This window comes from Haemorhous mexicanus, chromosome 1, assembly GCF_027477595.1.
Source record: "Haemorhous mexicanus isolate bHaeMex1 chromosome 1, bHaeMex1.pri, whole genome shotgun sequence".
NCBI classification, from domain to species: domain Eukaryota; kingdom Metazoa; phylum Chordata; class Aves; order Passeriformes; family Fringillidae; genus Haemorhous; species Haemorhous mexicanus.
Window position 1 is genome coordinate 91,158,993 of NC_082341.1, and position 27,932 is coordinate 91,186,924.

At 38.3% G+C, this 27,932-nt stretch overlaps 2 protein-coding genes across 3 annotated transcripts in view; one reads left to right on the forward strand and one right to left on the reverse strand.

The window, feature by feature from the left end:
* Positions 1-77: 77 nt before the first annotated feature.
* On the forward strand, positions 78-3,970 carry ABITRAM (actin binding transcription modulator). Of its 2 annotated transcripts, none has more exons than XM_059856080.1 (6): positions 78-183; positions 264-315; positions 2,588-2,717; positions 3,269-3,338; positions 3,442-3,480; positions 3,652-3,970. In XM_059856080.1, the coding sequence occupies exons 1-6, from the start codon at positions 120-122 to the stop codon at positions 3,747-3,749; spliced, it is 453 nt and encodes a 150-aa protein (XP_059712063.1). In that variant the 5' UTR covers positions 78-119; the 3' UTR covers positions 3,750-3,970. The 2 variants fall into 2 exon arrangements, with proteins under 2 accessions (XP_059712063.1, XP_059712054.1); XM_059856071.1 differs by lacking the exon at positions 3,269-3,338 and adding an exon at positions 3,551-3,620 and having other exon boundaries at positions 3,404-3,480; positions 3,689-3,970.
* Positions 3,622-27,932, reverse strand: part of CTNNAL1 (catenin alpha like 1) — a 57,885-nt gene continuing 33,574 nt past the window's right edge. Inside the window, exons 5-19 of the mRNA XM_059856044.1 lie at positions 26,553-26,642; positions 26,076-26,246; positions 24,847-25,047; positions 22,914-23,000; positions 19,781-19,939; positions 18,239-18,331; positions 17,790-17,940; positions 11,963-12,000; positions 8,724-8,774; positions 8,471-8,625; positions 7,642-7,690; positions 6,801-6,857; positions 6,562-6,681; positions 5,322-5,405; positions 3,622-5,221 (exon numbers count right to left, since the gene is read on the reverse strand). Coding sequence (XP_059712027.1) covers positions 5,060-5,221; positions 5,322-5,405; positions 6,562-6,681; positions 6,801-6,857; positions 7,642-7,690; positions 8,471-8,625; positions 8,724-8,774; positions 11,963-12,000; positions 17,790-17,940; positions 18,239-18,331; positions 19,781-19,939; positions 22,914-23,000; positions 24,847-25,047; positions 26,076-26,246; positions 26,553-26,642 — 1,668 coding nt within the window. The 3' untranslated portion in view covers positions 3,622-5,059. The remainder of the gene's footprint in view (positions 5,222-5,321; positions 5,406-6,561; positions 6,682-6,800; positions 6,858-7,641; positions 7,691-8,470; positions 8,626-8,723; positions 8,775-11,962; positions 12,001-17,789; positions 17,941-18,238; positions 18,332-19,780; positions 19,940-22,913; positions 23,001-24,846; positions 25,048-26,075; positions 26,247-26,552; positions 26,643-27,932) is intronic.

Below are 27,932 nucleotides of genomic sequence, written 5' to 3' on the forward strand. Positions count from 1 at the left end.
AACAGGTACTACTGTGTTTCCTTCGGGTTTCCCGTGCCGGGGCGGGGAGAGCGCCGGGCCGGGGCCGCCTCCCGCCGTCATCGCGGCGCGCCGGCGGGGCGGGCCGCGCCGGGCCGGGCATGGCTGAGGGGGCGGCGGGGCCGGGCGGCGCCGAGCGGTACTTCACACGCTGGTACAAGCCAGGTACCGCCGGGGGCCGGGCCGGGCCGGGCCGGGCCGGGGTGGCGGCGGGGCCCTGACTCCTCTTTGTGCCCTTCTTGCAGACGTGAAGGGGCGACCGTGCGAGGACTTCTGCGTGCTGCAGCACTCCAACAGGCGAGTGGCGGGCGGGAGTCGGGTCCGGCTCTGCCCGCCGGGTGCCGGCGCTCGGCGGGCCGCGGGCTGCGGTCGGCCAGGGCGCTGCCGCAGCGCCGGGCCTCGCCCTGCACCCGGAGGGAGCGGCGGTGGCTGCGGCAGCCGGGACAGACAGGCTTGGCCTGGGACACGGCACCGGGCGAGCCTGCGCTGTCCGGGAAGGTGGGAGGGTGTGAGAGTGACAAATCGGCCTCCCCATCCTTTGATAACTGCTCCAATGAGACACAGGGAGGCTCGGCCTCTTTCCCGCTGACGGCCCCCCGCACCCCCTCATACTGGTCAGCAGTGCCCGTGGTGCTGCCCCTTGCACCCTCTCCTGCTGAAAGGGCCCCATACACCGTCCCTAGGGGCGTTCATGGGAAGACTGGAGGTGGCGCTCGGTGCCATGCTCTAGGTGACACGGTGGTCTTCAGTCATAGGCTGGACTCGATCTCAAAGGTATTTTCTAACCTAATTGATATTGTGATCATCAGTAGCAGAAGAGAAACGTTCCAAAAGGCCTTTGCGTAATGACATTTTGAAGGGGTCTGTTTAATTTGATTTAAAAATTCTTCCATTTGAACAAACAATCAGCTTTTTTTAGATAAAACTTAATGGCTTTTCCTTGTACATTTGTGCACTAATGGATGGTGAAGGCAAGATAGAAAAGTGTCTTGCTTCTGCTTGGATGTGACTGGATATTCAGTTACGTGGAGTAAATCAACCTGTACCTGATATGGAGTCTTCTTCCATACCTTACCTCTCCCTGCTGAAGCCTGTTAGGGCATCAGGATCATTTATGGGCTGTTCAGTCCCATAGGGGAACCTAACTTCTGTCCACACAAAAACTGCCAGGGCCAGTGGCTCATGGGTTGAGGGAAGGTGAGGCAGCATTTGTGTTCCCAGTGAGCTGCCTGCTCTAGGAATTCAGGGTAAAAGGAAGGGTATGCTTGACACAGGGCAGAACCATCACCTTGCTGCAGCCTTTGGAATTGGAGCTTCTCTGTGACTGTTTCCTGCAGTTCTTCCTCCATTCTTTCAAAAGGAAAACCAGAGTACCTTCAAATACAGGTGTGACAGTAACAGCAAGGAAGGACACCCTTCCATTTGTACTGAATACTGAATGTAAGGTTACTAATCTCAGGTGCCTGATATAAACAATAGTTTAAATCCCACTGATTTGTTCAATTGTCCATGAAGACTGTTCTGCTGCTTTGAATTCTGAAATATCAGGACCCGTGGATTCCACAGCAGCTTAGCCAGATGTTCTGTAAGGTATTTTACCATTATTATGTATGGGGCTGTGACTCAGTTTGCTGTTTCTAGGCAGTGTAAAGTTGTCTCTTGATTTTTTTGTTTTGCAAGGTCTCAGCTCCCTTAGGTGACAGCTCAAAGAGATAATTTGTCATCTGCCCCTTGGAAGGAGGCTGGGGTGAAGGGAGGTAGCTTTGCTGCTAGAACATGCTGGATGCATTCACCAGGATCCAGCTCCCTCTTGTGGGAGCTGCGCAGCCAGAACTCCACAGGAGGAGAGTGGGGAGGTGGATCCACAGGGAGAGATCTGGTTCTGTGCCCTGGTTTTCTCTGCAGTCACTCTCCTGTTGATTCTGGTGCTTGCTGTAGGTTTTATACTCTCAAGCAGAATAGCTTCCGCTCTCTTCATTTACTGGCAAGTTCATGCTTGTGCATTAAGCATGGTTCTAGGCCAGGCAGGCTCAATCTCTTCAGCTGGGCTCATCTCAAACTATCCAGTGTCATGGTAAGAAATAACCTTCCAATAGAAAAAATGAAATGCAAGCAGCAAGTTAACTAAGGCCCAGATCACTGAAGGATTCCTCGGCTGTTCACCACAAAGAGCCTTTAGCTGTTGAGAAACACTCCTTTGAGTTACATTTTGTGACAAAAGTACACCATGCTTTACTTGTTTATCTTAACCCAAATGCGTACTTCACCTACCGGCTGAAATGAACCAACCATGCTCTCATGGGGTACAACAGATAGAACAGCACTGGCTTATTTAAAAGTAGTATTTTTTTTCAGTAAGCAGTATAGGGCTTTTGACAGTCCAGTCTGGTATCTCAAAATGAAGCATTTTCCATGGGAGTGGCTTTAGGTCAGAATGCCATTTTCATTCAGTTTGGTACAGCAGGTGTCAAACAAGATAGGCAGAGGAGGTTGTGGAACTTGCTTAGAGCACAAAGCTGTGGCTTCTTACAGCTACAGTGGAATAATTATATTCTTTTTTTTTTTGCAGAATCTGTGTCATCACCTTGGCAGAAGCCCACCCTCTTCTTCAAAAAGGGAAAACAATTAAAAACATTAATTACCAAATCAGTGCAAACTGTAGCAGACTTCAGAATAAGGTCTCTGGGAAGTCAAAAAGGGTATGGCTTTTTTATTTCCTTAGTTTTTATTTTAATCTCTCACAGTGCCTGAGAGATTGTCCTTTCTTTAAGAGAAACCTAGCAGGTTACTTTTGTATTTCACTTAAAAAAAAAAAAACCCTCTGCACTTGAATAATTTAAGACTTCCTCAAGAGGTGCCTGTCTGCCTGTCCCAGACAGGGTCTTGCGGTGCTCCTACAGCACTGGTGGTTTCCAGTGTTGCTCAAACACACTCGCTTCTAGTAATTTTCTCTGGTAGGGTACACAGGGACATTAACATCCCTGAAATAACAATTTATTTCCAAGAAGATGTGAAAGATTGGTGACTAGATGGGCAAGTACAGCATGGTGGGTTTTTGAAGGTGCAGTTGAACTTGCTTACATCAAAACCAACGGTGCTGTTCCTCTCCTCTCTCCTCTGACTTTAGTCTCATCAAAATACAAGTTTGCTAGTCTGAAAAAAAAATTTAATTATGACTAAATGTGTAAGCTTGTAACAAGCTTCAGCTTGATTTGTGCATGTAACTAAGTTGGCATTTTCCCTTCTATAGGGAAGCACTGCTCTGGAACTTGGAATGACCCATAACTATCACACGTCCTTCCTTTTAGACATTGCTGATGGTAATACTTTTACAAGTCCTGTGTAATTAAAACTACAGACATGTTTATTTGTTTTCCAAATGCAGGGAGCTCAGTTTCTAACAGAACTTGCCCCTCTGTGCAGGATATCTTCATCAGATGGAGAGGAATACACCATTTACAGGTAAGGTTTTTCCCATTTTTTCTTACCCTGACATACCCCACACATCTACAGAATCTGAACACTTTTGCAGTTGCATACGAGGGCGGCTGATTGAAGTGAATGAGAACATCCTTAGTAATCCTGCTCTTCTGCAAGAAAAGGTAAGACACTTTCTTGTTCTTTATTTTTCAGCTTTTATTTCGCTGCTAACTTCAGTCTCGCTTTTTAGCCATCAACTGAGGGGTACATTGCAGTGGTTCTACCCAAATTTGAAGAAAGCAAGACTATAACTCAGGGACTTCTGACACAGAAGGAGTACGAGGAAGTTTTGATGAAACGACGCAGTTCTGCTTCATGAAATCAATTTTACACTTCCCATGTGTGTTTATACTACATAAGTGATTTTTATTGTACACTGTGAGTTTTATAGTATGTGCCAGTTTTTAAAAGTGGAACTAAACGCCTTGATTCATAAAAGAATAAACCAGTTCAAACAGTTTGTACATTAAAATTTCTGTAAAAATTTGATGTAAAATTTTTCTTTTTCTCTGAATTCTAGCTTAATTCAGGTTTTTAAATAAGCTCAGAATGACATGTTAGAGATTATTTATGTTACACAATCAGCTTTGCTTCTGCTTAAGGCAAGCATAGTACATATAGAAAAAATAATAGCATTTAGCTATCATATAATTTAGCTAAACTAATACAATATGGAGTTTGACACAGGTGAATGGAAAATAAAATAAAAAGCCTGTGTACAAAGAGCAAATAAACTTGAAAATACATATTTCACACCAAGTTGTATTTTCATGGTATCCTGAAGTAAAATAATGCCCTTTGTACAGAGTTTTGTAATAATCAGTATCTATTTTCTTCAGTTTTTAATGGCATAATGTCAAGTCTGCATAATACTTCAGTGGTTCTACAGGCAACTCAAATTCTGCTCTGTAAGTTTTAATTAAAAAGAAAGCAACAACTGCCATCTACAAATAGGGTAAAAGAAAAAGGGTTTGAGTCAAGACTATTAATCACTTAAAAAATATACTTTTTGAGGAGATAAATCTTGTCAAGATTAAAATTCAGGGGTACATCTACTGAAAGAGGTTTTTTTTTACCTAGGACTACTTCATTGCAGGTATAACTTGTAACTAAGGTAACATTTCAGTGCTTCAGGCCACAGCCTTTCAGACTATATTCCTGATTCTGCTTTATCAAATACACAGACTGAAATAGGCCAGAGATGAGTTTATAGACTTCAACAGTAGTGTTACATGTAGCATATGCAGCACAGGGGTCTTTACATAAAATGTCTATTAGCAGCATCTTTGGGTTGACACATCCATTAAGACATTCAGAAGCATTAATTACAAAATCAGTATCAAGAGCAAGCATAGGAAAGGCATTCACATTATAAAAATACAGAACATTTAGACTAGCTTGTGTTTTAATGGCTAAGTAATGGGACATCTATTAGATGTGACAAAGGTCAACAGTTTTATATCAAATTAACCTGGCTTGACTTTCCACAAATGAAAGCAGTATTGAAACTTCAGCAAGTGTTATTTTCAAATGGGAATTCCTGCATTTCTCAGTGCTATGATTACTTGCTCTCTAAAAATGTCATGTTTGTTACATGATTTTCTAAAGACTTGATGCCAAATGTCTCCGCTCTTCTTTCTGGAGTACGTGCATTTGTACCAGTTCGTAATCTGTCTTCTTTCCATGGTGGAGCCGGCTTAAGACAACCATTTCCCGCCTTATTCTGTGTATGTATATAAGAAAGATTTCTTAAAACCCAACCAACCAACCCAAGCAAACAAACCCTAAAAGTCTTAAATAGTGCAGATTAAGCTAGTACTCACCTTCCTCTGTAATTTGCAGCAAAGCGGAAGAAGCTGACACAACAGAGTCATCACATTCCTTGTTTTCAGAATGCATGCATCAACCTAAACAACACAATTAATAGTAGAGTAATACCTATTACTCAATGCTTGTGTTAGGCAGTTGTTTTTGGCATGAGATCATCTGTTTTGAGCTGGGTTAAGTAATACTTTTCCTGTTAAAATATCTCCTAATCAAATGGGTTTGCCTACTTTTTTTAAACTTTTCTGTATAGTACATGTAAAACAAGAGCATCCCTTCTGTTAAGCACAACTTGAACAGACACATCCCAAGAGAATGAACTACGAATAATATTATATTAAACAGTAACAGAAGTCTCCTGGAAAGGAACTCTTGAGATCTAAGCATGAATCATCACAATTCTTCATGGTTTTCCTTTTGCCAGCATGATTTAGAGAGCCACACATCATCTAAGCCTTAGTTCGATGTTACACTAAAACTTATCTTAAATATTAACACTCAGCACAGGTCACAAGTCTGAGCCCTCAGACATTAACTTGAGAACCTGTTACTGCTATGTACTGATACATCACTGTATAAACAGACTGGAGTTCCCATTTAATTTAGAAGGTGTAAAACAAACCATGCAGTAGCCCCAAGGTGCTCAGTTTGGTTCTGAGTGGCTTGCATGCTTTAGCCAGTTTCACACCCTGCTGTAAAACTGAAACACCTTTTCCACAGTCACGTCCAAACAAATATCCAGCTGCATGGAAATGGTCTTGCTCACACTGATCGCTGCTGGCTCAGGGATACTGATCCCCTCTGATCTTTGCAGATCTGCTTCTTGTGTTAACAGTGATGAAACTTTCATGGCAGCTGTCTATGTAGTTACTCATAGCAAATATGAATATCAGAAAAAAATCTGCGCAGTTCAGGGTAGACGCTGCCAATTGAGAGGCAAATGTGTTCAGTAGTGGAGTTGGGGTTTTGGAATTTGTTACATTTATGTTAAGTAACAGTAATAACAGTAATTATTACAGTGGTGGAAATACATATTACCTTCATTAAAATTTTGATCCCTGTAGTCCACACTGAGGTACACTTAATTACAGTTCCTGTCTATCTGAATGGAATTCTAGTGGATTACAGTACTACTGCAACCTAGTTCCATATTTAAAGTGGAACATAAATTAATAAATTACTTTATTTCAAAACAAGTTAGGTGTTGCTTTGAGAAATATATATAATTTTTTACCTTACCTTTGTAAATGTAGCACTTTTACCCTGAGCAGAAGTTTTAGCTGTTGCCTGGAGCTGCTTGCACACAGAGATGAGTTTTTCAGCCTCCAACAGAAGCAAAGGCTTGTCATCATCACGTACCTGGTACATTGTCCAGGAAGACAAAATAACTCTGTGTTAAAGACTCCAACATCAAGTTAAGGGAGAAGACAGCACAAGCAACTTCGCATCAGTATCACTGATGTCACAAGATACGTCACCTGATCAGAAAGAGCATGAAGAGCTGAAGCAAGCTTTGTGCCCTCTGTGGCAAAAATCTGAAAGAAGAAAGCATGTAACAAAATGAACCACAACGGAAAGTAAGGCTTTTTCCCTCCTGGTTTAATAGTGTGCTTTTAAGTAAAAAGGTAGCAGGAAATACTCGTAATAATTGTATACGTCTACAATTCACAAGTCAGCAGTTTGCAGTGACTTCTGAAATAACAAGCTACACTACAAACTGCCATCCTCACAGATAAGCAGAGTTTAAAGGCTTTCCCTTTACATATAACAAAACCCCCAACTTCCAATTACTTTTTGCACTGTGGCAGCTCACAAATGTTTTGTGATGACACCTGGCCTCTTTATTTATTGTCCTTTCAAAGGTAACCAGTCTCCTGTTACACACAGGCATGGATCCTGAAAGTAGCATTCCGCATCCCTTCATTTGGGCCCTTCTGTTTGCATTGTGCAAGTTTTTACATCTTCTTTCTTTTCCATGAAAATCCTGCTGCTCAGACTGGGATTTAGTCTTTGTTAACACTACCAGGGACTGAGCTGAGTGACACAACAAATACTACAGATATGTTGAAGCCCACTCTATTTGCTATAATGCCAGTTTGCTATCCCTCCTCCTTGCTGGAATCTATCAATGTAACGATCCTGTCTGAAGCTGATACTGGAACACTGGGAAGTTCACTTTCAGAATATATATCAGTTAGGCTGCTCAAAGTCTACAGCTGCCAGTCAATTCATGTACTTATGTGTAAGGAATCAGACACTGAAGTTCCTGTTTGGCTTCACTCAGAGTGTCTATGTCCTATTTTGTTAAAAATACATTACCTCTGCCTGATGAAATAAATCTTGAGTAGTTTTCAGAAGTCCTTCTCCTCTGTGAGAAATAATAAAAGCAGAAGATGTGCCATTTATAGACTGCAGATTGTTTTGCTTGCTACTTAAAAAATTACAGTCTCACCACTGAACATTTTACAGTTCACACCAGTGAACTGTAAATATCAGTCTTTTAGAAGGTATTTGACACAACTACCTACAAGAACTGACTTAAAAAATACTACACAAACACCTCAGTAGCTACAGCACTGCTGGGGAATTAAAATGGCTCAGTTCTCGTAAGGTGAACAAGACTAGAAATCCACATCTCTGGCATAGTGAGTATTATTGGACTAGTAGGTAACAAAAAAAAATTCTCAACTCTGGTAAAAAAAACCCCAAGCAAACCTAAATTCTTCAAGTAGGAAAGCTGACATTGCACAGGCAAGTTTCAGATAAACACTTTTCAGTACAAGGATCAGTAATTCTCATCTACAGTTATATCCCATCTACAGGTTTATACTTGTGCTTTAATTCCCTTAATTTTCAAAGTATTTATGAACATAATTCTTAAAATATTTTCCATACCCAAGAGACATTTAAATAGATGCCCTCCAATGAAACAAATGTTAAGCCCTTTAAAAATAAAGTGGGATTTAAAATTAGGGTTTTTTTTAACAGTTTAGAAATTTACAAAAGTTTATAAAGCCTACAGACAGAATCAAGTTCCTTTCTAAAATGCTCCCAATTATTATGTTCTGAAAATGAAAATTTGTTCTTTCTTATAAACACTGTTAAAGGTCTTTTTCCCACCAAAATTTGCCATGTGTACTGTAATTACCTGGTAAATAAATACATGGAGTAGGCCATACTTGACATGCCTTGTCCATGCTGCACAATCTCATTCTCCTGATCCTCCCATTTCTCTGTCTCAGAGTCCACATCAGATGTTAGCAGATGCAATTCTAACCCAAGTTTTGCAATTTTTGCCTGTTCCTGTAAATAGCAAGCATATTTATGACACTCAAAACCATATTTTTCAGACAAGATAAAAATATGAAAGGAGTTTTTTTACTAAAATGACACCATCTTACCTCAGTATCTAGTTTGACTGGCTTTATTGCTTTCAGATTTGCATTATGCTTCTGTTTCAAACAAAAAATAATATTTTTAAATAAAAGGAATTGGTAATAATTTTACTTGCAAATCTTAAAGAGGTAGCCCTATATTCAGAGAAAGACTTTGCAGGAGAGTTCCAGAGGTTCAAACAAACTTCTTAGCAGAAACTGAGAACCTGTTCGGATCTGTCTGTCCTGAAATGGCAGGTGCAGATGCCCTGAAATTGCAAGGAAAAGACCTCTTCCACAGTTCCCAGGCTCCATTTCCTAATGCAGTCTCTTCCCCTTACCCTGTAAATCCTCAATAATACTCAGGACTAAACAGTCATAACTCCTGCACTGATTTTTCTATCACTGATGGTACTGATATAACAGGGATGCTGATTTGGCTAATAGCAAGCTGACAATGGCTACAACCCATACAAATGCTGGTGTGAGGAGGTAGCCCATTATTCTATGTCACTCTGGAGAAGCAGCTGTAAGCAAATACTGATCTTTTCATGGGTTTTCCTTCTTTTTTTTTAAGTCATGAGCTATCCAAAATATAAGTCTGGCTGCAAGCGAAATATTAGCTCATATTAAACAATAATTACTGGTACTGATGTGAGTGGACTACCTGGTAAGGCAGTGCTTGCCAACTGCATGACACAGGCAGTAATTTATAATTTATTTCATAATTATTTGGTGTTTTTGGCTTTAATTTCATGTGCTGGTGCTGTCACTGTGGAAAGCCAGCTAAACAACCAGACGTGGGAAGCACAGTCCACATTCAGAAACCACCGGACTGCAGAGGAGCAGTACAAAGTTGGTGTCACAACTTGGAGACACAGGAAGAAGCTGGATAATCTCAGTGCCCAGCTGAGAGCCTTGTCTGAGATTCTGAAAAACTCTGAAAAAAACCTGCTGCTATTCATTCGTGGGAGTACTTGGGCAAATTAGGTTCAGTAATGCATGCAGGAAAGAAAAAAAAAACCAACCAAGAAACAACACTGTTCATTGTGAACAGCATCAGAGATGAGATTCTGGTCCCATTTCCATTTCTCACTTCAAGAATCTGAGCAAAAGTACTCATACTGAAGTTCCTAGTCCAATTTAGTGCTCAGTTTAACTTTCTGCCATTTCTCTTTTCCCATATGCAAAAATGTTTAAATATTCTGAATCTTATGAATGTCTACCCAGATTAGACACTGCAATTCTGCCTACGTATTAGAAATGCTGATCTCATATTGAAACATTTAGCACAAAGGATTAAACTCTTAATTGTTATTTGACTATACTGCATATTAGAAATGCAATTCCAGAAATGCTGTTTTCAAGGCAGTGTCTTAAAAGAAGAAAGAAAGACAAAACCAAACTAGATTTGTTTGTAAACACAAATTTTGATCTAGAAGGTATGGCAAATATTTAAGCTGCAGAGTCAAGGAAGGGTATTCAAGAAAACCAGCGTTGGTTACAACAAATAAATTTTTCCATTCACAAATAGCTAAAGGAAGCTCAGATTTTTTTTTTGCAGTTTTCTCCACTCTAGTGTTCCCTTGCATTACTTTAATAGTACTATCATTAAAAGTCAGATCAGTAGATACGTTATTCTGCTTTTAAAATATGATTCAACACTTTAAACTATAGAGAAAAAATATGCATTAAGTACACTCAGGGATCATCACTGCTGCCCTGGTCCTCATCTACAGCATGGTCCAGGGTGCCACTCATTACCAGCAAACAGCACAGTGGCAATTAAACAGATGTAACAAAATATGTGATCTAATTAGATTGGCAGGAACAGTGTGGCCTCTGTGCAGGGACAGCGTGGGCGTCAGCCAGGCACAGCCGATCTGTGGCTGCAGTACAGGGAGGAGAGGCTCTGCTGAGAGGAACAACACCGGGAAGAGAGGCAATTCCAAAGCTCAGAGCATCAGCTAGGCAAAGAAATCACGCTGTGAAAAAACTCTGGTGTCCTGTGGATGCAATCTACATTTCCTGTCTACTTTCAAACTATGCATTTGTAACTCCCCACAATGTTAAGTATCTTGCAAAACTCGAAAAGAAGGCAGCAACCTTTCAAACAATACAAAGCAGAACTGTTTAAATGCTGACCACAAATTTTTTACTGAATATTTTTAAAAATATATGAATCAGTGGGACTCTGACTTCAAAGACTTAAGCTCTAAATCATGATGTCCAGAAGTTATGTGTCTTAGTCAAACTGGTCAGGGACAGAAACCCTATCCAAAGTTTCAGTATTTAGTTCCATAACTGTGAAGTTCACCCATGCTCGTGCAGCCTAGCATATTCTATTTAAATCCACAGATTGTCTTTATAAACTTTTTTAGAAATATTGGATTTATAAAGCTTTTATCTTTTCATTCAGAGTCAGAAGTTGTATTGTGTTTGAAGCTGTAGAATTGCACAACAAAAGACATGGAGACAGAGGACCATTTCAAACCCAAATTCCTCTACAGGTTAAGGGAAAAAAGCAAGGAGAGAAAGAAACAAGCTAGAGCTCACTGTACCTTTTGAGACCATTCTTTCCCCTCTTCCTACCCATGGAAAGATTCAGTTCACAGCAAGTGAATCAAATGACTGATTACATGACACTGTCAAGATTTAGGATGCTTCCTTGCACACAGATGCTCTCAGAAACAGTGTAATATCAATTATAATCAGCTAAAGATATTAAATACCTCACACCTAAAAACTGGGTATTTGGTGTAACTTTCTTCTCTACATTAAACACACTTAAGATCAAGTAAGGAAACAAGAGCCCATTATTTAAAAAGGATACAACAGGCTCGAACATGAACACTTGTTCCAAATAGGTTAACTCAGGCTACAATGTTAAGTCTTGGTAGTATGATTTATTTTTGTTTTAATTTTCAGAATATTGCAGCATATTTCTACTGTTTTAATAGCAACAGTGCACTTTTTAACTAAACAGCATGGAAGTAGATTATGTGGTAAAAAAATTAATGAACAGGAATTAAAGTTTATGTACAATCAAAGTGATTAAAGCACATAACATAACTAGTTACATCTGTCTTCAGTCTGTTTATTATTCACTTAATAAACTGACAAACTTTGATATTTTACTATCAGCCATCCAGTCAGGATGCATGTTACCAAGATATTGTTAGGCCCCATTGAGTTGTGGCAGGGAAAGAAATCAAACAGAGAACAGCAGATACAAAGTGAACACAACAAACCCAAAAGCAACTTACCCCTGGTCTGGGCAGTGACAGGTAGACACGCTTCTCTCCTATGAAGAACATACAGGTTTATACCAAATTTATATAAAGATTTTATTCAGTGGGATCAAATGCCTTGCTTCATCCTTCCTTAAATTGCAGTATTATAAAAGAAAATTACTTACCTGTAATTCCTCCTCTCTGAATATACTGCAGAAGATCCTCTGTCTCATGCTTTCAGAGACAGACCAAGAGCTCTGTATTGCTCAGATTTTAGCAACTGGCAATTAAGAAAGCTTCTCTGAACATTCCCCTCAGTAACATTTCTAGTCTCCTGCATGTAGTTCACAAGGAAAGTAAAGCAACTCTCTCCAATGACTCACTAGCTACATGCACTCATTTTGTTGCAAAATACAGAACATAAAAATGTAGCTCCATGTATGGCTTTTCTTGGCATGGGTTGAATGGTCTGAAATTTGGAATAGACAGTGCTACTAGTGAGAAATACATAGGCAGGTTTTCCAAAGTAATGCAAATAAAACTCTCATGTTGTACTATACGTATCCCACGTGTGCTGTATTTTATGAAGAAGGAAGTTCTACAACATTTTACACACTTATTGAATTGTTTCTTGTATTGCCAGGAACCTACAATATTCCAAGTCTGAGCAAAATAAATTAAGAAAGAAAGAAACCCTTTTTGGGTGTTACCTAAAAGTTGATAAGACTTTATTTTTAAGAAGAAATACTGCCTGGGCTGACAGCCTAAGATTAGAGTTTCAATTACCAGAAGATATAATAGTCTATGAAGACTTGCATTTATTACAATAGATTCAGTTGCTACAATTGTTAATTCCTCCTCTTGTATCTGCTCCTAGAGAAATTCCATCCTGAGTCCTCAGAAGACAGTTCTTTTGTGCATTCAGGATTTTTTGAAAGCATGCCCTTTATCTCCTGACACACCAGAAAGATCATAATCTCTGTATCTAGGCAACTGACTCCTACAATTTTAGGATGCCAACAAGTGTCCTTCAACCCTCTTGAAAAATAGGAAAAATGGAACCTTCCTTCCTAAGATGACTTTTTCCTTCCCCTATGCAGTTTTGCAAAAGATGAATGAGCTAACAGGGCACAAGCTGCATGACCTTTTTTTTTTTTTCAGAATGCAGTGTTATTTAGATATTAATTGCCCAAACATGTATTCAAGCAAGATTTCTCCCTAAAGACCAATACAAATTATGAGAAGTCATTTACAACATCCTATACATCAAAACATCAGCTAAAGGGCATGTAAAACATACCAAGAACAAAAGTGAACTTGCAATTTTAAATGCTGCAGCATAAAAGATCTCCTTGGAGCTATGTAAAAACATGCTGTGTCTTGTTAAAAAGCTCACACACAGAAAGCTTTGACATAACAAATGGAGTGAAAATGCTCACCGCAATGACGCAGTACTTGCACACACAGGGCAGGCATTCAGAATTATGGAAGTCAAATGGAAAGTGGTGGCAAACAGAAGAAAATAAAAATTGCCTTTGCTCTTCTAGTAATTCCCATTATTTGGCTTAGCAAGGTTTTGTTGCTCACCATATTCAAAAAGAAGAAAGATCTAACTATTTATTTCTTGAACATTTTAAAAAACCCTAAATATCACAAAAGACGCATACAAAAAAACACACTTCACCAGACCAAGACCTTTCAAAGGAGCAGATCAACTCAGGTCAGAGATAATCCTACTTAATCAGAAAATTTCGAATTCCCTCAGTGTAATCATAGAACTCTTATTTGATTCCATTAACAGAATATACATATGTAATTTTTTTGATATTTAATTTCCTTAGTTTGTGTGTCAGAATTTTGCTATTATATCAAGAGGCTTTTTTCACCACATGATGGTCTTCTTTGCATTTTACTCTGCCTTTGTTTATCCTAATGTGTCTTCTTAAACATGTTTTTACTCTTTTTACTTTTTTTCAATTAAAATTAATTTTCATTATTTCATTCTCTGTCTTCCAATTTTCTGCTTTCTACTAGTTCCAATCCTGGTTTTCCCTCCATAATACCCCTATTTCAATTTTTGATTCCCACTTTTGATGTCACTTCTTCTCTGAGAGTATGGCAGCATGCCTGCTTCACTCGTCCTAGAATTTGAGCTTCCTAATTCTGATCTGTATCGCCTATTCATCACCTACAGCCCTTCAGAAATCTCATGGTCATTCAACTCCTCTCAAATCAATTGGGCAAAACAGAAGAGGAAAGTAGAGAAGTATGTTATCTTCAGGAACTGTTCTCTCACTTCTTACCCCTGTTACAAAGCAGCAAATCAGAGGATCATTTATTTACATTCTTCTCCACCATGTTCAATCCAAAACATTAGAAAAAAGAGCTTGGCTGACATCCAGCAGCTTGGATTGATGAAAGGTATTTCTGTCAGGTGCTTCATCTCAAAGTGCAAGGGCCTCAGAGTTAAGCATCAAATGGAAATGAACCAAACAATCCCTCTGTGGGCAGAATCAAACTTCCCATGCCTGGCAGGAGAGAAGGGTTACCCTCTCAAGGAGCCTGTCACCCTCCTCATCCCAGTCTTGACACACCAACATGTTGCAGAGAACAGGCCTCTTCACTACTGGATTAAAAGGTGGTTTAGGATTGAGCAAAAGAAGGACAACTCTACCCTGCCGTACAATTCAGCACAGTACAGGAATACTTCCAAAATAAAAATGAGGGTTACTGAGCTGTTCTGTGCTCACCAACCTCCCCCACCCCATTGTGCCTGTGAATCCTGCAACCCTGGAGAAGCCCTTTACAATTTGGGCATGATGTTCTGGAATAATTTCATTAAAATTGAGTACAAAATTGCTTCACTTTCAAGCTAAATCTAGCTCCTCCCATGTGCATTTCGAGCCTCAGCACGAGAAATACCTCATTTTATGTCATTAAAAAAACCACTGGATAAGGAGCTGTGCAATTGCTCATGAAAATAAAGAAATGAGTATAAACAATGTGAATCTAGTGTAATCCGAAAAATGCTTCTTTTATTTGATGTGTCCAGCACATTTAGTCACCATTCAATTTTTGCATCTTAAGCTGTATTCTGAACTCTCTAACAAAGCCAAACATTTAAATTGGTAGTACAAAAATACAAGATTTTAAACTGAGAAAAAAAAAATATACCTCTTACTGTAATTCTATCTCTTGTTACATACAGTCACAATTTTACTATGAATAAAGCACTTGATACATTTTAGTCTGTAAAATAAAGACACTTTTACTAACCTCAACATTAAGACAAGTGTCATGAATTACGAGAATAAAGCCTTATCAAATATTGTGAAACTCCACTGTGTTTGGAGGCAAAAGTTTTCTGAGTGCCACTCCTATAATCTCTTAGCAAGTAAGTATGTTAGTTTCATTTATTTACTGGATCACCAGTTGTGTTTTCTCAGAGAAGAAAAACGCTGGAAGTCACAAAAAGTAACTTCAGGGTATTTTCTCATAGAAAAAAGGTGGGGGTATTTGGGTGAGAGTTCCCCCCCCACTCTTTTTTTTAAATGACTAGAGTCACTCTAAACAAGAGAAAACAAACAAACAAAACCAGATTAGTCCACAATAGAGAGGAAAACTTTGTAGAAGACAGGTGGATATAAGACACCAAATTACTTCTAAGGACATAATTGGTGGCTACTATGAAACAATCCAGATTCAGAGGAAAGTCTCTAACTAGCTGGGCCATGTGACAAGGAAAATGGAGATTTCTTAACAGTGTTTTGGCAATACAAGATCTAACGCACCCAAGGCCTCAGAGAGAACACAGGCAATGCTTTGTATCTTACCAGTGGTGGTATCAGAACACTTTATGCTGAAAAACAGACTGAGGAAATGAGAGCCACTAAAGTACACACTTGTGTGATTATGCCAAACAAGAGAAGTCTTCACTGCATCACTCATGATGGCCTCCAACCTGCTGAGCAACACCCACCCATTCTCCCTCCTTCAAGCAAGGACATTGGGTTGCCCTTGTGAAATGATGCTTTAAAGAAAGTGGAAAACACCACTTATGGAAAATGTGTTATTTGCCATCAGCAGTCCCAAGAGAAAGCTATTAACTACAGAGGAGGCTGGGCACCTGACATCAAGAACAATTTGTTTGGAGAGCCAAGGATATGCTTTGCTGTGGCTGCATGATTCTCACCCTATTATTTTTAGATACAGTAATATCTCTCTCTATATATGTATGCACACACACACACAGATAGACAGAAATATATAAAAAGGTTATCATTCAACCTTGCTAGACCATTGTATGAATACGAAAAAAATCAGATACTGCATGATCAGCCCTAAAGATTGCAAATTTATTCTAACAAATTAACAACAGCATAATAGCATAATTTAAGTTTCATTTTATAAAATATTCTCTTTAAGGAAAGCGAGTTTGACCCTGGCTCCCAAAACAAACAAACAACAAAATCTGCTGAAAGTTAAAAGGCCCATAAACAGGCTCTCTATTTATGTGGTATTTCAGACCAAGGTGGAAGAACAGCTGGGATAACAATCATGTTTTTCTCAGAAGTCTCAAACTGCCAATAACCTGAAGTACACACAATTATTATTGTAAACTCACTCAGAATTTCAACTTATGTTTTCTTTTTACAAGTCTTGAGGCTCAGGCACACACTCATTCACCAACAAGCAACAACAATTTAAGATATTACACCCCGTGATTGATTGCTACTGTGCTCAAAATGCTGGCAGCAAAGAACTGCTTACAGAAAAAATCAAGAACAGAAATTTAAACTACACAATCAAGTCTGAAAATGAAAAGAGGTCTCAACAGCAAGATGAAGTATTGTATAATTGATAAAGTGTCATCTAACCTGAATAAGGATTTACATTTTCTGTATCTTAGATACAAAAAATTAAGTGCCCGTATTTAGCTAAATCTAAGCTTTCAAACCTGAGCGATTTTCTTAAAAATACAAGACATTCAGTATTACTATATATTACATTCTATCTGTATGCAGTTATACCTTAAAGACTGAAACAAAGACATAGCTATAAGTGTGACAAGCTACACTGAAGACATAATCTGAAGAAAATTATGTGGTATAAAAATGAAAACCAAAATGCCTTCCATTTTAAAGGTAAATTACCCTACGCTAAAAGTAGACACAATTTTTTTTCCTTAAGATTCCAAGCTTTTCTTCTACATGTTGTACAAATACCAATAAACTTACCAACCAGAGAAAATATCCCAAGATTGTGCAGAGTCGTCAGAAATTCCATCCCGGAGAAAGGACAGCAGTTTAAAAATCAAATAACTACATTCACTACATTATGAAGTGAATAGAAGGCAAGCTGACAGTATAGAACATATATGTATATATATATGTATTTTCCACAAATACAGGACATTAATTAAACATGTCACATTTCAAGTTGTATCTTGACTGTCATGAATTAATGATATGCCCAAGACAAAACAAGGGGTGGGTGAAAGCCCTACTACCCCTTGTATTTGGACACTGCTGGCAAAGAGCTGTGTCAAACACTTTGGTGTCCTTTGAATAATTCCATTTGATTTTGCTAGAACTAATCCCAGTGCAGAAAATTAAATATAGCTGATCTTACGTAAATCAGGCCTTTAAATATTTGGTTGCTTTTATTTGAAAAAAAATCAAATAAGCAGCCTGATTTGACATCTATACAAACCAAACATATTTGTATATTACTACCTAGATCCCACAGGATGTGGAACTGTTTACTGCATTCCACTCTTAAGAAAACAGAACTTCCTAAATCACACTTAAAATTCTGAGATTTGAAGTTACATTTTTCTATTTCTACATAGCCTTCTTACCTCTTCTTCCTTCAAACACATCGTTGATTTCTCTTAACAACAGAGACATGTCACTCAGTTGAGACTCCCAGGCCTCGCAGAACACCTCAAGATTTTCTTTTGCAATCTTGCTAGATGGATGTAATGCCAGGGTTTCTGCAGCAGAAATTATCTGGACAAAGAACAAAGCATTTGCTCCTGTAAGTCCTAGTACATAGTGTTCCACATGAATTCACAAATGCCTCCCCAGGCAAAACACAGAATTAAACTGCTACTATTACATCTTCGTAGTGTATTCATCTGACAATTGCAGGCTTGATGACCTTCCTTGTGTGTTCTTTTAGCTCCCACTCAGCATTAGAGCAAAATTCCTTCTTAGACAGGTAAACATTAGGTCTCCTAAAAATTCACACAAGTAATTTTTATTTATTTATGTGTAGTAGAAGAGGCCAGTTAAAAGCTGAACATACCTGTGGGCCAGTGACCTGAAAGGTATCCTCTGCATGTATGCAAGTTATCTCAAGGGGCTCAGTTCCAGAAACATGCCTCAGTAAGCGACACATCTGAATTATTTTAAAAAATGAAGAGAATTGTAAAAAATGTGCATCTATTAGTAGTGACAAAAGGTGTACCTACAAAAATAAGGTGCACAAACAAACACAAAGTTAACTGATTGTCTTTCAAATATTTACTGGGGACTGCACAGCTGGGTGCTTCTCAGGGAGAATTATTAATAAAAATGGGGCAAAATCCTGACTTGAAAGGTGTGGAAAACCACTGAGAGAAAGGAAAGCCTTAATAACTAAATTAAAGTAAAACAAAAAACAATTTCACATATTTATGACTGAATAAAACTGAAAGTAAACACAGAAAATAAACACATATAGAACTTGGAAAAACTGTAGAATAAATAACTTCAGCAGAACAGACTTATTCAGCAATAAGCAACCATGTGGAAAATTTAGGCTTTCATCATCCAATGGACTAAATTATCTTTGAGCAAATCAGTGTCAAATTAGTTTAGAGAAGTAATACTGTTCCCTTTATCTTTTTAGGAAGTTTAAGAGTGAACTTTGGGTTGAAAGGCATATGGAAGTTTTCAGATCAAAAGGAATTTCTAAGACAGAGACAGTGCATATGAAACTTATTGCACATCATCAGACATGCTGCAAGGTCTCACACACAAGCACTATTTAACCTTCTGGTTACGCCTGAAAAAAAAATTTGAGGTCTCACTAGAACACTAAATAGCCATAGATTAAGGGGACATTAAAGTTGAAATTAAAAATTCAAAGCATTGTTCTGCCAGTCCTGGAAGTTCAAGGGCGTTGCTTCTGCATATTCATAGTTCTGGGAGGAATCCTCAAGCCCTGTATATCATAATTTTTTAGAAATGAGTACTGGATACCATGCAAGTACAGCTGCTGGCATCACCATATTTCAGATCAAAGTGATCTATATTTGTATGTCTCCTGCTGGCATAGATGCCTCTGCTCATCTGTGGGAAAGACAGCAACAAGGTACACGTGTTTGACATCCCCTCCACACACTGCTTTTCACAAAGGAGGAAGATTTTCAGTGGCCCTCTTGGCTAATCTTCCAAAAAATCAAGCTCACTGCTTAAGAAACTTAACTGTGTATCTCCAGCATTCTTGTATACCTGGATTCAGCTGTTGCCGGGTGCCTGCTACTTGAAAGGAAGGGATGATAATTTCCTCTTGAACCTAGAAACTTACTTTATAAATTAATATTTGAGGACAAATGTCTAGATCCAGATTAAGTCTAGATCCATGAAGAGAATTGGGCACAAATGTAAATCCCTTCTACAACATGCCGCAGTGATGTATCTGGCTCAGACCCTGACAAGAACATTCCAAAATTCAACAGCATATTAGGAAAATAAAATAAAACTGCAAAAACACAGACCAAAGCCTTCCTAAATAACAGACTGACGCAACTCCAGCCACTCATTTTCTAAATGTTCTATACAATGAAAGCAGGTGTGAACTCACCTCAACAAGTTGTTCTTTCTGCTCTGATAGCTTGCAAGTATATTCTGCTACAGCTTCAAGATTTCCTTCTACTCCTGTGATTTTTAATGCTTTGAGAACCATATGATCTGTATGGTATTTCAGAAGATCTGCTGCCAGAGATGTTGCTGCATTGTGGACCTTGAATTGCATTAAAGGGAGAGATAAACCATGGAACAAAAAAAAAATCTATCCAGTACCAGGTTAAACAAGCTTAAGAGACAGAATAATTTTTCAAGAAGCAGAAACTTTACTGGCATGAAAGCTCATATACAGCTTGCTCATTAACTGGAGTTTTAGTTCTTCAATTACTATTCAAAGATAAAATCCACTGCAATAAAAAAAAACCAAAAAGCCAAATATGGAGAGAAACAAAAGAGCAGCTGGGTAAAATGATGCCATGAATTTATCACACCACTGCTTTCTGATTATGTTACAGCTGGGGAAAAACCACGTGCATGAATCTGTGGGTCACCAACAGCATAAGCAAAGCACAATGGCCATTCCACTTCTCCTAAAGAACACAAATTGAACTGGGTAAATCAGACTGAAGCCACACAAAACTGAATTTATAATATATTAGAAATTAGACTTATCAGTGATGCAAAGAAAAGCTTGGATATAATCAGCTTGTGACACAGCCTTAAGAAAGTATAAAGCACCTTTTCTACAAGGAGATGGGTCTTGAAGAAGTCTAAATCTCCCTTACACTCCCAACAAGCAAGGAGAATCTTCTCTTTTAAACACATCTCTAAATCCAGACACACACACTCAGAAACTGTCCTGTGAAGGACCCTGGTTGAAAACAGGTATCAGTGACAGCTGCTGCTAGTTCTAGTAACTTGTCACTAGATTACCTGCACCCTGCAGTCAGCCCCATCTTAAGAATGTTGCTAAAACCACAATAGCAACCTCTTCAGAAACAGCAGAATATGCTCATAGGACTATTGTGAGTCTTGTAATACCGCACTCACTTTGCTAGACTAGACTGAGTACAGAACAAACTTGGTGTTCAAGAGGAAGTATTTTTCCAGCTCTTATGAATGCAATGAGCTTGGAACTCACTCTGCAGAGAAGTGTTTACTGGAATGGTATGTTGGGGGTTTTAATTCACTGGACTCCATTTTTACCCCCTTCCTCTGGCAGTACTTCCTGTGCATCCAGAATTAAGATCTTCTGGATTTGTTTTTTAATTTCACAAAAGACAAGACAACTGAGTTATTGCTTCAAAACCTGCTGCAATTGTTTTGTAGAGGGGGAAAAATGAGCTATGACAACCTGTTATAAACTATTTACATAACATTGCTCACATGGCATTAAAAATTAGCACAAATCACTAATCCCAGAAATGAAGTCAGCTCTGAAGAAAGTATATCTGAAAGGCTTGTAATGCTGGAGTAGGAATTGGCAATTCTCATTTATATGTAGACTACATAGGGATCACCTCTTCATTAGAGATTCTTTTCATCGTGACCCAAAATAGAAAAATACTTCTACTTAATGCTGTCTCTGATCATTAGCGGTAAAATCATCTCAAGAAACGAATAAAACTTCTGTTTCTTCCATAAAAAGACAAGAGAGTTAACTACTTTAAAAAGGCTGTCTTTTGTTCTTAGCCACTCAGGCTCTCAAAAACATTTTAATTATAGTCACAGTATTTGAATTTAACCAGTAGAAATCCTGACTGCTACACTGTGGCACCCCAAGTCAGACTGACAGGACAGCCTTCAGCCACGTACAGAAGCATGGCCACTCTGGGATCAATTCAATCACTACACAGAGAACAACAACAACAACGTAATTCTCTGAACTGACTTCTAAGAGCACGAATCCTTTCTTTCACACAACATATTCCAGCCACCCGTGGCTTTATGATCTAGGCAATTTAATAGTCACATCCTAATTTGACTGGGAACTCTTCCACCTCATTCAGCACCTGGGAACAATGTTATTCAAAAACAATAATCTCACAGTACTGTGAAGTGCTTACATTCCAAAGTGAAAGCCACTTTGGAAAAGCTCTGCTACCTATTTCCTCCATAATGGTGACCAAATTACAAACCAGCACATAATCAAAGTGCAAAAATTATCTATCCTCCATTTGCTGAGCCCAACACACTGCCTGAAAGCAGAAGTGCAACTGAACTGAAACAGATTGAAAGCACTGTTCAAATCTTCAGGACAGCTGCAGGAATTATAGTCCAGAAGACAAAATTTCTCATTCTGCCTATGGTAAAAAAGGGGAGCACAATTTTTTCAGCAGTTGAGATTTTCCAGTTACAGCAGCTGACAGCTCAGCCTAAGCAAGTTCAACACACTTTTCTAACATGTTTGCACTGCTCTGTGTTGAAACTCACTGTTCTTAATCTTCATTTCTCCATTTGCTTAAAAGAACAGCAATCTGAAGCAGTTGAAAAGATAGCTGAATCATGTGCAAATATTTAGGAAGCTGCCAGAAATCAGATTCTGTATTTGCTTCAATTCAGTGGAAGAGACAAGGCAGCAATGCTATCCTCACTAGGAAGGGTGAAGACCCTGACCAGCAAGCCCAGTCCATCCCATGTACCAAATGAGGCAGCTATTCCATCTGTGTATGCAAGCTGACCTCAGCATACTTGCACTTAAGAAAAGAATAATGATTTACTACAGACACATACATGGCTGACAACTGCTGAGAAAAAAAAGCCCTGAGTATAAGACACTGTCATAACATATTTCTGCTAAGGAAATCAATAGGAAAGGTTAAATACAAATAAACTGCAAATGTAATTTATTAATTTAGGCACAAACTAGAAGAAAATGTATTTACAAACAGTGATGTATGCATCCCCAAGGGAAGTTTGCCTTTACCTTTAAAATAATGATTACCGATATTGTACTTGCTTCCAAACACTTCTTTTTTGGGTTAGCAATGAGCCTTTGCAGCCAACAGATTTCTAATCAGTAAGGACAAAGATGATGTAGCTAGCTCCATGATACAATTCTGATTTGGTTACTCTTGTCTATAAACAGGCAACAGTCTTCTTGGGTACAAGTACCCTATTTTACAACCTCATGCATAAAAAGTAAGAAATTCAAACTTTTTTTCACCTTATCTTGGTTAAGCTGCACTTACCTCTCTTTTAAGTTCATTCATACACTGGCACATTTTTAAAATGGCTACTTCCAAATCTTCCATGAGATCCTTTGTCTTTTGGTTTTGCTACAAACCAAAGAAAGAAACCAACAAGACATTACACAAAAAACCCAGCAAACCCCACCTTGACATCATATGTCATTAGCCCAAGAAGCTTTAGAAGACAGCCTTTTCTTTCTAGATGAAATGCTCTCACTTATGCAGCCTGTGTATATTCTACTACAAAAATTCTTTTATAGAAACATTTATCACCAAATTAAATCTAAAACCAATTGTGTGGCAATCTGATTGACTGCTTGTGTTCAACAAGAATTTCTTTCTAAACCTCACTGAGCTTCTTTCAGGAAAAGGGTTTCCTTGACATCTGCAAGAAATCATCTACCTGAACATCCTAAAGTAAAACAAGCGTTTAAGGCATTTTTTTTAGTGTAAACACCCTTTTAAAACAAAGTGGTACCTAAAAATGTTATACCAAATGTTTTATATTGAATTATAAGACTGGTTCTTAAGAACATTCACCTTGCAATGAAACTGTTGAGCTGAAATCAAATATCCACCTCAGTGAGCTGTTATTATTTTACCTGCTACTGTGCCTTTAGTTACAACTAGGCTGGGTTATTTATTAATGAAAATTCTTAATGCATAAGCACACATGTGCAAGTCCAAGTATTTTCACAGATCATATATATGCATAATCTTGAACTAAGCTCTCATTTCTATCTCTTGAAATGTAGCCTGTAAATTATTTAGAGGTGACTATTTTCCACCAGTAATAGACCTAAGAAATAACCACGTATCCTGGTTTTGGCTGGGATAGAATTAACTTTCTTTATAAATCTGGCATGCTGCTGCTTCAGATTTGTGATAAAGGCAGTGCTGACAACACAGTGCTAGTTATTGCTGAGCAGTGTTTGCACAGCTGCCTACCAGAGCTAACAACCAACACCAAGCTAAACACAGGTTTAGCTCCTATAGTTAAAGGGAGTCCATACAATTGATATTCTGTATGTGTCTTGTTTGTCATAACAATATTCTGTATTATCAGTAAGATTTATATGCCCTTCAAACTACACTACTGCATTAAAAGCACCTGACAGCAGTACCTGATTCAAAGAAGAAAAAAGGAACAAAAATGCCTTCTCATAAGAAATACACTCAGTTAAGTAAATATCCTATACCAGGACACATCTGCCTTATTTCAGGGTGTTGATAAGACTTTGTGCTACATATAACCCCAGGAGCAAGACTGAAAGCAAGTCAACATCAAAACCAGATGCTGCATTTTCCATCTCTGCTTTTGCTTCCCCTTTTGCATGCATCTTCTATCATTTTCAAGGAACAAGTAAGACAAATGACAGAAGCAGGCTTAACATGATTCTTTTCTAAAAGCTACCATCATTTAAAAAATGTAAAAAAGGACCAACAAAAATAGCCTTATTGTTTCTCTTCTCTCTCCATAATATTAAGACCCAGACAATTTTTTACAATGATTCCCTTTCCAATAGTTTAACTGTTTCCATTGAAAACAAGAAAGAAAACTGTGGTCACAGCTATGGGATCAAGACAACTGAAATCTCTGAACTACTCCACCAAAAGACTTCACTGTTTAAGACTGTGCAGTGATACTTCTGTTCACTGCCTTGTTTCCACTCACATCTTCATTAAAATTAGTCTACTGCCATCAGTAGCCTAATTTAGCCATCAAAGAATCAATGAAGCAATACCACTGGGGTAGGGGGACGACAGAACACATGGAAGCTGCAAAAGCACAGAACAAACTGTGGCTTCCTCGATCAGCTCCCACTGTGAGGAATACACCCAGTTCTCTCTTCCTGGACCAGAAGAAAGACTGCATTCAAAATTTCTTTTCAAAGTAGAGATGAAAAGATTTACTTTGCTAAAAAGCTCTTACAGCTTGCATCCACACTGAAACCAGCTGCTCTAGTTCCATTTTAGCTTGTTTAGACAGCTCCAAAATGTGCTCTCTGTGCTCATGACTGGTATAGGCAGAGTCTGTGAAGTCTTCTGTATGCTCCAGGATAACTTCCAGCATCGTTGAAAGGTTCTCTTTTGAGAGAAAATAAAGATTCTCACGGAGACCTTCAACCTTATTCTGAAAAAGAAGCAGATAATTTCCTTGAGAATTTATGTGATATAGTTGTGACGCAAATGCAGAAAGCAGATCTCTCATTTTACATTTTATTTTTCTCCCTAATGCTTTTTTAAATTACTCCCTTACGTTCAAAGTAATCCAACAATTTGCTTGTGTCCAAACCTGCAGTTTGGGATGTTTCTTAAAAGTGATAATACAATCAGCAGTTTACTAACCCCTCATCAGGAATAGCAGCATATATATCATTGTATTCCTTATCAGGAATAACAGCAAATACATCATTTTTCTACTGCTGTCAATAAAAAGTTTCTAAGTTCAGGAAGTTTCAGAAATTAAATATATGTTCCAATTTTGTTTGATCCTTCCCCATCCATGTAATCCATTTTGAGTAGTTTTCTAAAAATGTGAATGTAGCAAATTTAATACTTTGGGGCACTCTCAAAAGATTTCAGTGGAAATTCAAAGAGGGGAAATGGAAAAACAAATACATTGAATCAAAGTGACACACTCAAAAGCAGTAAGCCATGGTTGCTCATTAACTGTTCTTAATGGAGTATGAAATTTAGAAAAGCCTTTATGAGGAAAAAAGTCCATTGAGCTACAGGATACAATTTCAATGCAGAACATTTAAATGAAAGTTTGCTCTTTCAAATGTTTGTATGAATATTGTTGTGTGCAATTTTAAAAACATTAACACTTAAAAAGCAAGAATTCTCAAACAACAACTATTTTAATGAAGGTCTGAACAGATCTTGATACTTCAGTAGATTCAATGTCAATGCATCACCTCCACCGTACATTACAGTTCTGAATGCATACTGATTCAGAAGGAGAGCTGCATTTTGGCAATGACAAATTATCGTCACCTCTTGACAGATTCTTTAGCATTTTGGGACAGTTATTTAAGTCAACACCTCTGAAGAGATGCAGCTCCATGATCTCAAATCTAAAACCACTTTTTTTTTCCCAAAATCCTAGTTAAGAGGTACTTTACTGGCTGTAGAAAACAATATTATTTCTACTCTTACCTTGAATTCTTTGATGCCAGAATATATGCTGATGGGGGCCATTTCATTTTCTCCATTTGGTCTAGAGTCAGTTACAATTTCTATCACCTGTTCCAAAGCTAGTCTCATCCGATGAAAAACTCCATCTTTGTTAATACGAGCAGATTCACAGTCTGGATGCCTCAGGCAAGTCTTTTTAAAGAAAGTAGAGTAACTATTATGAAAGAGTACACATGGAGTATGTTGAAATGAATACTTCCTGCTAAGGCAAGTCTGAAAAATTATTTTAGAATATGGAATTCTTTCTGTTAAACTGCTGTTAAGTTGAATTCACACCATTACTCAGAATATAAAGATTTTCTTTCCTCATTCTTTACACTTATACCCTTCTTTAGCATGAAACGAAGTGGGAGAGTGAGAGAGGAGAATCAGCTCTCCTGGCAGATGCCATGCTTTGTGATTTAACCAAGTTGTGTAAGGGTGCACAAACTCACTCACCTTTGAAGCAGTCAGAAGCATCATAGTGCACTTCTCAAGAACAGCCCTAGATGCTGCCATTCTAGCCTTTTTCTTCTCATCCTTCAAATCCTAAACACCAAAAGAAAAAAGACCCAAATATTATACAGCATCTATAATATTAACTTAGTATTATAGATTATGTTAAAGAAAAAGAACTCTTGCAGGTGAATGGGTTGTGACAAAGCTTTCTAATTTCTGACAAATTTCTGCTATTTTCAGCCTAAGTCATGATCTAGAACTTACTTTTCAGACAGACTTCAATTTATGCATTTATTCTTGGCTCTATTCAACTCAGATTTCAAAGAAGGAAGATCTCCAAGATACAGAGCATGTTATGTAAACTGTTGCTAATTTTGATACCTTTATCATAAGGCATTATTCATAAAACAGAAAAATGAGGTGAAAAGAATAGCTGACAAGAAGTCTTTTCTGAAATTGAGGGGAGGGTAAGGCAGAAACAGAGAACACTTGATTTTCATTATACTGCAGTGGAGGAAATGTAAACTAAATCTTTTCTCTACTTCAGTGTTATATTTGCTACATAGCAGTAACAAAAAAAGTCTTTACGGGCTGAAAAAGCAATTCCTTGGTATGCCTCTGCTCTGAGTACAGAAACTTATCAAGAACTTTACCGGGAAAGCTGGATACATCTGCAAAACTGAACTATACCCCCAGCAAAGTTCACCAAAATACAAGAATTTAAGACTCCAAACCAGGATGTGGGGGAAGAGGGCAAGACATGAATCCCTCAAATGCAAGAGGGTCTAAGAAAGGGAAGAATTTAAGAAAGCTACAACTGCAGTCTTCTCACTGCTCACAAAGACAGCTGAGTGCTGAGTGTCAAACAGGCAACTGAATGGAACTGGTTGAAGATTTACAGGATGTAATTAATCCTAAAATACCCTAGATTAACAAAAACACCCAGATAAATCACAGCAGCAGCCTGTTTTGACATTTTTATAATGTCTGTATTTAGCAACTACAGAAAATCTTTAAGATCAAAATCACATTAAAAACCAAACCAATAAAACAACGAAACAAGAAAACAGTTGAATTCTGAAATTCTGACATTACTCTTATAAATCTGATGGCAGTCAAGAATTTATGGCACACTTAAAAATCCTGTGAGGGAATGCTTCCTCCCCATAAAACCAGTAGTGCCACATAGCAGTCTACATGCTGTAAACTGAGCACATCAAGAAAACCCTAACACAATTAAAAAAGTGGTAATGTAGCACTCTTGCCAAAAGAGTCAAGTAGGCAAGGAGGGGAGAGCAGAAGACCACTTAACACTGAAAATTCAACATAGCTGAAAAGTGACTATGACTTCCTAATAATGCATGTTTCCCTTTCAAAGGA